Source organism: Drosophila gunungcola (assembly GCF_025200985.1).
Source record: "Drosophila gunungcola strain Sukarami chromosome 3L unlocalized genomic scaffold, Dgunungcola_SK_2 000009F, whole genome shotgun sequence".
Taxonomy (NCBI): domain Eukaryota; kingdom Metazoa; phylum Arthropoda; class Insecta; order Diptera; family Drosophilidae; genus Drosophila; species Drosophila gunungcola.
Window position 1 is genome coordinate 1,705,480 of NW_026453181.1, and position 11,656 is coordinate 1,717,135.

The 11,656-nt window shown below is 37.0% G+C and overlaps 1 protein-coding gene across 2 annotated transcripts; it reads right to left on the bottom strand.

The window, feature by feature from the left end:
* Nucleotides 1-32: 32 nt before the first annotated feature.
* Nucleotides 33-10,569, bottom strand: LOC128259675 (protein phosphatase 1 regulatory subunit 3B). Of its 2 annotated transcripts, XM_052992204.1 has the most exons (6): nt 10,133-10,568; nt 9,508-9,670; nt 6,675-7,037; nt 1,892-2,098; nt 1,470-1,782; nt 33-1,411 (listed from the first exon to the last, which is right to left on the bottom strand). In XM_052992204.1, exons 2-6 carry the CDS (start codon nt 9,597-9,599, stop codon nt 1,235-1,237), a joined length of 1,152 nt encoding a protein of 383 aa, XP_052848164.1. In that variant the 5' UTR covers nt 9,600-9,670; nt 10,133-10,568; the 3' UTR covers nt 33-1,234. The 2 variants fall into 2 exon arrangements, with proteins under 2 accessions (XP_052848164.1, XP_052848165.1); XM_052992205.1 differs by lacking the exon at nt 9,508-9,670 and having other exon boundaries at nt 10,133-10,569.
* Nucleotides 10,570-11,656: the final 1,087 nt, after the last annotated feature.

Genomic DNA, 11,656 nt, shown 5'->3' on the forward strand with positions numbered 1-11,656 from the left:
GCAAGCTTTCATATAAATTAAAATTCGACATGTTTTTCAAAAATATTTATTTTGTTTATGAGCATTGAGCTGAAAAAGACAATTTAATGGCTCGTTCAGTCATAAATTCAGTAAAAACTAAATAATTATAGAGTACGCTTTTATATATGGGCACATATATAGTTGATTCATTCACGATACGTCAGTTGGGCGCCTTACTAACTAAATAACCTCTAGGACTACAAACTAGACATCTTTACGTAACTAAGTTCATATGTATATAAATGTATTTAACAGGCAATTTTCTGGTATAATGTTTGCTTTTGCTTCTGTATGTACAAATCACTTAAATCTAGTTAGGTGTGTATATCGTGTATAGTCGGGATCTGGATCACACAGAACAATGGGGACAAATAGCTTTGTTGTCTGTTTTGTGATGATGCGGTTTGTTGTTTTTATTTTTATTTTATTATGTAATATATTGCAGGACGTGTTTTCTTCTCCATAACAAGCCATTTCAGTCTTAGCGTTTCAAATAACCAAAAAGAAATAATTATATAATTAAATGAAAAGAACAAAAAATGAAAATTATAAAACGAATAAACTTAGGAGCTACAATTTTTGATGTTTTTCTTGTGTGGTGGCATAATGTGTGTTTTTGTTTTTGTTGTTGTTTGTTTTTGTTTTCTTTATTTTGCAATTGCAGAAAATTTCGAAACAATGGTTTGCTTGGATGCTTCACGCCTCAAAATTCATCTCCTTTCATTTTTATGGGGTTTTTCATTTTAAGTTTACATAAATCTAATATCAGTTATATAGATGTAGACAATCACACAGGCATACAGGTATACATATAGATCAAGTTTTTTTTCAAAAATTCTTTACAATCGAACATAAAACATTTTAAAAGGTCATACATAAAAAATTGGGATTTTTAAATTCCATCGAGTTGATCAAAGACAACACAAATTTGGGCTTTTGCTTAATAGAAGTAGTTATAAGCCCCCTATCTCATTTATCATTGAGGAACCCTCAAGTCAATGGCACTTTTACATTGGGATATTTGTACCAGGTATAAGCTTAAGTCAAAAAGTTTCGTTAGTGGTAAAATCTTTTGGACTCTCTCTCTGTGACTAAAACAGTACATTAATTTTAAATCTGTTCCAGTCCTCTTTCTTTCTGTTCATGTGGCCTAAATGAGAAACTTTATTCAACCGCTTGGGTCAGGAAAATCCAATTCTGTCCCCAGGCGATTCTACCAGTACGGCGTATGTGGCTCCTGGTGCCAGCCATTTTGGTCCTGCACCTTGGCCAAGGCATCGGTCAGGGTGGACCTTAGTTGCTGGCTCGAGTTGCGATTCTGGCCCTTGTCGTAGGGCGACAAGGCGTTGTAATAAAAGGGCGATCGCTTGCTGATGGTGTAGTTTTTACCCTGTAAATCGATGCAACTTTTATAGGAGAATTTCTAATTATTTTGGTGCTGAACTCACATCATTGTTGTCCCAATATTCTGTTTCATTTGTGCGATAGCAGATGCAGAATTCCAGGCGCTTGGAGGATGGCGGCAAGGTGATCTTGAAGGAGAATGTATCGAAGACTACGTGGGCACAAGTAGTCGGTCCATAGGCCCTGGCAAATGTGCAAAAGATATCCTGCTGGTTCTTCCAATCATCCCAGGTCACACGAACTATAATCTCCTTCTGGAAGTCGATGTTCTTCACCTTGATGGTGCCCACCACGATCGACTCCTCGTCCTTAACGATCACATTCTCCAGGGAAACAAAGTCCCTGTCTATCTTTTGTCTGTGAAAAACAAAAGATTGGAAATAGTTGAAGTAACAATATAGTTAGATGGTTAAATAAACAAAAAGTTTATTTAAAGTTGCACAAGCTCAATGATTCTTTAACTCACCTGAATGATAGATAGTCTGATGCCGGCTGCTTGAAGTCCACTGTCCACTGATCTGGCGGATGTGGACTAACCAGGCCCTGTGTTATCTGCTCCAAGAACTTCATGCTCCAGTAGGGCGGCACATTCGAGGGTTCGGACATCACACGAACCTCGGTTAGCGATAGACCCTCATCATCGGCAAAGATCACATGCTTTTTGGGGCCACGGCTGCAAAAAAAAAGAAATCCCATCCATTGAGTACATCACAGTATAATATAATTTAAATTTTCGTTATTAAAATATATTAGTAATCGTAGATTTGACCCGGGCTTTATCAATTTGACTTGACCCCCATTTGGAAAGATGTATTTTATTACTCCGTGGTCATTGACTCTGCTCTTTCTCTGAGCAGATTTCTATTTTTATGCTCAACAGTTTGATTTTATTGGTTTGTTTTGACTTTTAGTTTAGCTAACTGCGCCGTTGCCAAATGCATTTTTAAGAGCGTTTTTTCAGACTCCTGCCAGATGGGAAGATTTGTATTAAGTTGCAATGGTTTAATAACGTCTAAAAATTGGCATAGATTGGCCAATTAATGGCAATTTTTAAACCAATGTATCTTAATACAATTTTTTTTCTCCCCGTATGATATCTTTTTCTTGCAAAGCATATTATTCCTTTAATAATTGAGGTTCCCGAAAAATTCCCTGCGTCATGTGTGTTGTGTATACTTTTTTTATATTTTATTTTTAGCAGTCACGTACGATTTTGCCAAAGATTTGCCTTAATCTATATGTAAGTCACGCCTACTTTTCGCTTAGCCTTTCATTTTACTTTTTTTATTGCGCGAATCTTCCCACGAGTCTTTGGCTCAAATGTAAATAAACATACGCCTTGCTAAGATATATAGGATAACTCGTGATTCAAAATGTAGGAAATATCCAAATAAAATTTCGTATATTATGGAACTGACCACGCGGACAAAAAAATATTCTTGGACTATGAGAAATTACTGAAATCGGATGGAATTCAATGTTGTATATGTATAATAATATATAATATAAAGTACTGTACACTTTTCTTTAAGATATTGATTATAAAGTGTGAGGACACATATATTTATTTTAATTCCTGTTTTACCCGCTGTAGAATATCCAAGTCTGTACTTAATGTATACAGTCCTTCAGTTCTATTAAATGATCTTTCTTTTTTAAGATTTCTGGAGAGCGTTTGTCTGTATTAACCTTTTATTGTTAAATAACCACTCTAATAAATAATTTTTACCATATTAAGGGTTTTACTATTCTGTTGAGAAAGTTGGCCATAAAATCGATAAGATATGGCGACTAATTTTGGCTAATCAGCTTGGTTAGGGGCTCGCTTTTTTATGGAATTTCGCTGTTGTCAAACCAAAATAAACCGACTAAAGCTGAGAAATCGAAAAGTTTCCGTCAGTTAGAGCAAACCTACGACTGAGTGCCCCCCACACAGAGCAGAATTTATTTGGTCTGCAAATAGGAGGAGAGTCCGGGGAACCGCTTCGAGTGCTAAATATATATGGCAAAGACAAATAGCCAACAATTGCACTGGCTATGGCTATTGCCAGGCTGGCTCTCTGTTTATTGAACGCCGGCTGAACTGCCGGAGATCGCACCACTCGACTCAGTTCAAATCGGATTGGATCGAAACGACTATCGCCGATCACGCATCGAGGGCATGATCGCTGTGCGCCTGCTGTTGCTGCATTTTCTTCAACAGGTTTCTTTTCGAGGCGATCGCTTATCTGGTGTGTGGGCCTCAACGCCCAGCAGCACCAACCAGAAATCGGAGCCCGCAGCCGGGTCTCGTTTTTTTTTTCTTGTATTTTCTCGACCGCTTTCCTGAAACGTGTCAACTATGAAAGCGATCAGCCGAAAAGTATAAAATAGTCATTTGAATTTCCATCGATTTCCCCACTTTGGCTTACATTTTCTCCAAGGGAAACGAGTTTGGGTTATCAACTGCATTTGTTTAACCACAATTCCGTATGCATTACGAACCGCATTTATTTTTGAGGGTCCGGTTTACAAGTCCATAAATTTATAAGCTCCTCAATATGCGAGCCACATTAAGTTCGTTGATGGGGCGGGAGAAACAAGTTTTGGCTCCATTAAAAGGGCTCTTTAAAATCCGAAACATTTCGTGTAAATGAAAATTATGTCTTAAAATACTTTTTAATTTCCTAAGTTTTCGATCTAATGGCCTTGCTCAAGTCCCTCCATTTTCCAAAGTCAATAACCTGTCCGAAAATATTTTGCCAAGACCTGTTCAATTTTTACATCGGTTCTGTTTGATGACATTCTAGTTGACCTTACAACTGGACTATTTTTTTTTTAAACATTTATTCAAGGTATTTCCGACTTTTATGTCACCAAATTTTCAGGTTTTCTATTTCACTTCCTCTAACAGAAGTTTACCCAAATATACCTTACTCTTAGACTTTTCGGAAATTTACCCTACGCACATCCAAAGTCCAATAGTAAAAGACTGAAAATAGTTTTTAGTGAAACATTTGTTGTGGATGTTGATTTTCTTAATTACTATTACTGTTCTAAATCCGACCAATAAAATAAAAGGGAAAATTACGAAATTCCTCTACATTTTTCAGATGTCGGTGCGCCAACATTTCTACAGCAGACGCATCTGCCCCAGCCCACATTTCTGAACGATTCACGTGATCTTAGCGTGAGCATCGGAAATGTCTCCCCATCCCTATATATAACCTTAAGATTGTGTGCATTTGTATTCCGACGCTTGTAATGTTGAAATATTTTTAGTTACGTTACACCCGAAAAAATATGTATTTAATAAAATGACGCCTTTCGCTTGAGAGCGATCACGCTTCTAGCCTAATAATTCTTCGGCCTTGGCGTGACCCGTCAGCGTCGATTTTGTGGTTGATCTTGATGATTTTTGGGGAGGCTAATTAAAAAAGAAGAAAGCTTTTTCATAGGCCGTCAAATGTGATTGGAGGATGAGGGGCAGAAGGTCTTAATAATTGACATGCGGAAAGTTTTCAAAGATTATAAATGAGTTTCCGATGCATTACATTGTGGCTTTTGAAAAAGATTCTCTTTATTTATTTTTGGAATTCATATATTGCTGTCAAAAATGGTTCTATTGGAATATATTGACTGTTTTGACAAATATACTTTTTAAAATATGAAGCAGAGCTAGAAAATATATTTAATCTATGATTTTAATTAGGCTTCTTAAATGCTAATTTTATAAAAAAATTAAAAATCTATTCTCCCATAAATTTTATATTTTTCTCAGTGGATGCCGTAACTGATAAAACAAGGCATATAAAATACGCAACCACAAAATGTACACAAAATACAACAGCAACAAGCACGCGTCTGGTTTACATTGATAATATTGCGGGTAATTGTATTCGTTTTGAGAAGCCGTGAAGCTTTAAGCCCGATGTCCGTCTAGACATTGCCCAAATAGAAATAGTGCTCGCCTTTGACGCAAGTGTACGTTTAAATTATTTTCTCTATCTCGTGGCGTGAGTATTTTTAGGCATTTTTCAAAATGTCAGATTCAAGTGCAAAGAAGGAAAACTTTTCTAGGGTCCGTCGAAGGCGGAATATATTTACGAAATATCTGCGAGACATCGATAACCCAAATGTTTTCATGGACTGCATATGAAAAGGTAATGTGTTCCCTATAAATAGCCGATAAATGGGGAGGGAAAACGAAAATATTGGCGCCTTGCTGCTGGGGCCTATACTAAATGCCAGTCTATTCCGATTTAAGTCTTAATATGTGCGGTTTTTTATCTCAGATATACATACTAGACAAAGCCACTCGACTCAAAATGCAGTGGCGTGTTTTTATTTTGGCAGGTTCTACAGTCATTTAGATAATTTATATTTTGTTTTTGTGAAACTGCACGTTCTTAAATATAGCTTAAGTATATTATCGAGTATATTTTATGATCTTTTTGCATGTATTCAGCCTGGCGGCTGTATGCAATTTGCTTTCACTTCGTATTTACCAAATGACATGTGCTCGGCTATGACGTCTTTGGGAAAGTTGTTCGACTGCCAACAGATTTTCTTGTTCCCTTTACTTAAAATATCGTAAATGCCTTATAAACGATTAATTTTTGTTTATAAATTGATCGAGCGGAAATGGCCTTTTGACAGTTTTTCGGAATGGTTATAAGTTTAGAAATGATCTTAAATCTGTTGATTGCCTTATCTCACATATGTCTTAAAGGTTTTAAAATTTAAACTTCTTTCGTATTACATTTAAATTATTATAAAAATTTTTTTGTCTGTTCAATATAATGTTCTTATCTAATATATAGTATCACTATTTCATTGGTTTGTCCATACTACTTTCATTTTCACCCATTTAATTCCAAGCCTTATAATCCCTCTCCTCGATTTGGATTCAAGTTTAACCACAAGCTACTAAGTTAGTTGGTTGAGTTACCAAATCAAAATACCTTCAGCTCTTTGTGTAACTCCGCTTTCTCTAGTTTTCCTCAATATTTTCCCCTCACTTGATATTTTAATACTTTATGAATCACCTATAGTATGATACACCCTGTTCTGACCACAATTACCTAGGCTCTCGCCCCACAAAAGTCCCATCTAGTTCGGCTGGTGGTTTGGTAAGTGTGGCGCCACAATCTTCGAGGGCCTGACGTCAAAGTGACTGAACCCTTCGGCATTTACAGCCCCTTGATCGTTCTGCCGTCGCTATATCGAGTTACCTCCATTATGCAATCTTATCGCCAACGCACACTCACCTCAGCTCGCAGTGGGTGGGTCCGTTGCTGTCGCTGTCCTTGCTGCACATACAGCTATGGCTGGCACTGTCCGTGACATCACTGTCCGTCGGCAAGAGATCTGCGGAACTGGCCTTACTGTTCTGGGATTTGTGCAGGCAGGATTTGCGGCTGAGACAGGACTTGGGCTGATTGGTGAGCAGCGGGGCCGAGGCCATCCGTTCCAGGTAACTCCGTCCGGAACGACTTCCCACGCCCAGGGGCGTGGCACCCGCCTTCTGCCCCTGGATCGCCGCCGAGGCGTTGTTGACCATGGCTTTGGAGGCCAGGGTTATCACTTGGGGCCGGCAGTAGCGAGACGCTCTGTTGGGCTCGTCATTGTAACTGAAATTACAGAATTAAAACAAATTATTTCGTTATTTCTTATTATTGTTTCGAGAATACTTTTCAACAGAGATTACGAATAATACCCCAAAATAATTTATTCAATTCGTATGTTTCTCTCACCCCACTGTTTGAATATATACTTTCTATATTCGGAACATCAGCAGATGTTAGCTATCTTTCAATTGTTTTGACCGGTTTTTGTGATCTTTATTATTTTGTACAGAAAGAGAAGAAAAGACCTCGGATCAGTCTGTTATTTTGGGCATCTACATAGCAAACTGTCTTTTTATCAGGCCTGATAACAGGCGGTGGTTTAAGTTTTTACTGCCTCAATGTTTGCCTTCATTGTTCCGAGGCCTATGTACTACTTGTATTTGTACTTGTACTTCTGCTGATACTTTTATATTGTCTATAAAGAAACACTGCTGATAAGCCCCAGCGGAGTTGCGCACGACCTCCCCACTTGATTTAGGTTTGTCGAGGGGAAATGTATAATATTTAATTGAAGTCTATTTGTTTGGGTTCTTCGGTGAGTCATGTCTGAAAATGTATTTTCGGAGAGACTCGCTGGCCTTACTCATTTGGCACAGTTCGCATCCCATTTTTAGTTATCATAATTGTTCGGCTAGACATTCATAAAACTAAAAGTCAATGGTTGATAAGGTTCGATGTCGTTCGCATGGACTTTCGCATGCTGAACATATGTTGGTGGCATGCTGATACGGCCTTTTCGGCGTGGGCCCTAACTATGGGAACTTTCCGTCTGCTCTGCTGTTATCACCACTTTTTCACTTTTTTTCGGACAATTGCTGTTTGGACGGCTTATCAGCATTTTTTGTGCTTGATTTGGCAATTTATAAATTTAAAGTGTTTTCGATGACAACTCTCTGAGTTACGTGGGTGATTTTGAGTTTGGGCTAGGGTAAACTGGCATTCAAAACACGAGAAGTAGTTGTTAAATCACACTGTGAAATTTCAAGTGATTTGACGCATTAACAACTGAGTTTCTTAAGTTAGTTGAAGTGGTATGGTGTGTTTGAAGGCATGCCGCTCACGTGCCACGATAAGAAGTGTTGTAGTTTCAGTCTCTTAGCAGGGGTTCCATATATAGATCTAAAAATGGTTACAGGTTTTGTCTTGTGTGTCAAAAATCTGTTAAGATTAAGAGTCTTCACTGATTATTTGTTTTATTCGCCCCGTTTCTTTTGCCAGTTTGTTTTGCTTAGCTCTACATATACATCTATATTTAGATAAAACTCACATATACATCTTGCCATAAATTTTACGAATTTTTGTTATTGTATATTTATCATTTCCCGAAAATAAAATTCTCACTACAAATATGAGTTAAATGCAGCGCGTGCAGCAAATGAAGCGCTCCAAATTGGTTTTATTGGATCAATTGCTTTCGGCCCCTTTTTATATATAGATATTTACCCTTCACTAATTTGTCAGAATTTTCGGGTTTCTTGTGTGCCCCTGAGAAAAAAAGTTGCGTCAAAGCGCCACGCGCAAATTTGTCGCCAAGCGAGCCATTTTTCGCCGTCATCTCCCCGACTCGTGAACGATTCTCCAAATCTCCGTCGGCTCTACCAACAAAAGATCACCTCACCATTGGCGAAATGTTTGTTTTGGTTCATCCGTTTGTCTTGCCTTGATCTTGAATGCTTTCATTTCATATTTCGGCAATCTGTTGTCAACCAAGAACGAGCCTTAGTCGCGCGAATATTTTTAGTACCTGCATTCATTGTGTTCTTGAAAAAATTATATTCTTTTTTTAAACACAAGTTTTTCCCGCCTTTGATCAGGTGTTTAAATGTTCCTAAACGACAGTTGGAACAGGTGTTTTAATTATAACAATATTGTCAGCCCTCATTAGATATCGAATTTTCCATTTTAGAATTGTAAACATTGGAGTTCATACATTCTTTTTTAATGGTTTAGTTCCTTTCTGTTTTTTGTTTATTTAACAAATGTAGGTTGTGTTTGGCTATTTTGAAATGTATATTGCCTATTGAAAGTTTAGATAATTAGAAAATAGGATTCTTAAAACATTTTAAAAATAATACATGGTATCTTAACTCTATTACTTCACTCAATATTTATAAAACAACGGAAGCGGAATGTTTTTTGTTTTAAGTCAGGTAATCTGACAATTTTATCGACATTTTTGTGTTCCTTTCATTAACACGTACGCAGCTGTTTAAATTCTTTTAAGATGTATCAGAAAATGCTTGCGGCGGGCTTCTTATCAACCGATAAAAAAGGGGAAAAATTCTAGTTTAGACGTGACATCGAAACTTAAAAACCGAAGGTATCTGTTTTAAATGTAAACTCCTTAAATGATTTTTGTTAATTAAATTTCATTTGATTGGCTGCCGAAACTCTTAAGTTACTTAAATAAAATAAGAATTAAATTAGCCCAATTCGGACTATTTATTTATGTATATATTTTTTGTAAACTTACTTTAACGATTGACGCTGATGTCCGCTCATGTAGTCCGCCAGAAAACTAACGGGTGGACTGTGACTGAATATGGGCGGACTGTGTGAAATCATTTTATATGTGGCTTCGATCTGCGCTGATTACAATGATCACTTCAAACAAGGAACTTTATGTGTGGAAGCCCCTGTGAAAATATATAAAAAATAAACGATTTGTTTTTGTTTTTAATTGAAGCGCAGCAAAGCGGCAATAAATGCACTTTAATTGGAAAGTAATATGTAATAGAAAAGTAATATGTGAAAAAAAAATTGGATTATATAGTTTATGTGTTTTTGTGTTGATTGCTAATCTCAGGTGGAATCAGTTTTAATGATGTGCACACAAGGTATAGCAACACTAATTCCATAGTGAGATCCACCATCTATTTTTTAATGTCATTCGAAATGTTATTGGTTTGGTCCGAATTCATAAAAATATCTTATAAAATGAAATCGAAACAAGGTTTTATAAATATTTTATTGAATTATGAATATATCATTAAAGCTGTGGTAAAAATACCCCTCTGATATTTTTAATTACTATAAAATATACGAATTAATTATACAATAACTTTTGTTTATGTGTCGTTTTGAAGTTCGCAACTAACCGTTAGTTGTTATCTCCTCTCTGTTTTTCGCTTCGCTTTAGGAGGTAAGGAACTTTTCTTTTCTTGTGCAGTCAATCACTTCTTCTTTTTTCTGTGATCTTTCTTTTATTATATTTTTAACTTTTTCATTTGTGCATCACGCGTGTGCGTCAGACAATGAAAACGATCTTTGCGACGGGACCTTAATTGAATTTATTAAAATCCTCCGATCGGGCACTTTGGTGGTCACACGCACAAAACGACGAACGATTTTGAATTAATTTTTCGCGGACTTTGCTTAAGTGTTACTAAATTTTTTTGTAATTTTTATTTTTTTAGCACGGATAAAAAATAGCAACAACTAGTTTCCGACGCGTTCCCCGTTCCGTTCCGTATCGTTCCACTCCGTTCCGTTCCTCCTATGAACCGTACGCTTCAGCGCTGTGAAAACGAATGAAAATGTTTGTTGCTGCAACTTGCCGTTAAGACTTCCCGGCGATCGGCGAAGAGAGCGAGAGAGTGGGTGTTTCTACACCCTTTCAAAAGGTATAGTTGTTTTTTCCCATTGTTTGTTGTGCAGGGAAAAAGATAAGTTTCGGGACTTATAAATTAAAGGTGATTGCAGAACGAAACTCAGTCGGCAATGTGATTAAATAACGAAACCGGGTTTGTTTTAATTTAATAATATATTTTAATGACATGATTTGCATCATACAGTTCACTGATTAGTACATTTTTTGGGAGAATCAAATTTACTTCTCGCAGATTGTGTTTACTAACAAGAAACTATCAGACCTAATTTCAAAGTATTGTTGTCATTATTAGAATTTTTTCAATTAGAATTCAAATTTATATTTGTAATGCTGCTAATGCATCTTTAAGCTGTTATCATACCACCGGTCAGTTTTGTCCCACTCAGAGTACGGTTCCTGTAACTGTTTATTGTAGGGGTCAAGGTTAGAGTAAGGTACAAGTTGAAACGGAGAGGATCGGGTGAGTGTCTGCTATAAATTTTATGGTAAAGATTTAGCCAAAACATTCTTGTTATATGTATCTGCAAGGGTATATACAATTTGGTGCCCGAATTTTAGTTTCCTTTCACATCTCTCTCTCTAGAATAGCCGCGCTCTCTCGTTGTACCTCTCTTTCCTCCTGTCTCTTGATCTACGTGGCTTGCATATTTTGATTGCATTTTGATATTTCGTCGTGATTGTATTTGTAGTTTAGCTATAGTCTTAGTTGCTTTGATTAGTTTAGGCGCCGCTGGCGGTGACAAAAGTCAAAACGGGTGTCAGCCCCTCGAGACATGATCACTTGGCTTGTTCCGGGGATCATCCCATCTTACAGTCAAAATTCCCCAATGTGCCTCGTGGCGGTCGAGTGAATTTCAAGGGATTTGGCAAACACATTTCCCTCTCAGCTGTTTGAACACCTATCTTATCATAGTCGGTGTACTGTAGTCGCTGATCTGCCCAATAAAGTGCAGGTTGCTTTAGAATTTGAAAAGATAGAGTTGGGGAAAAATCGACCACATAGTCTATTTCA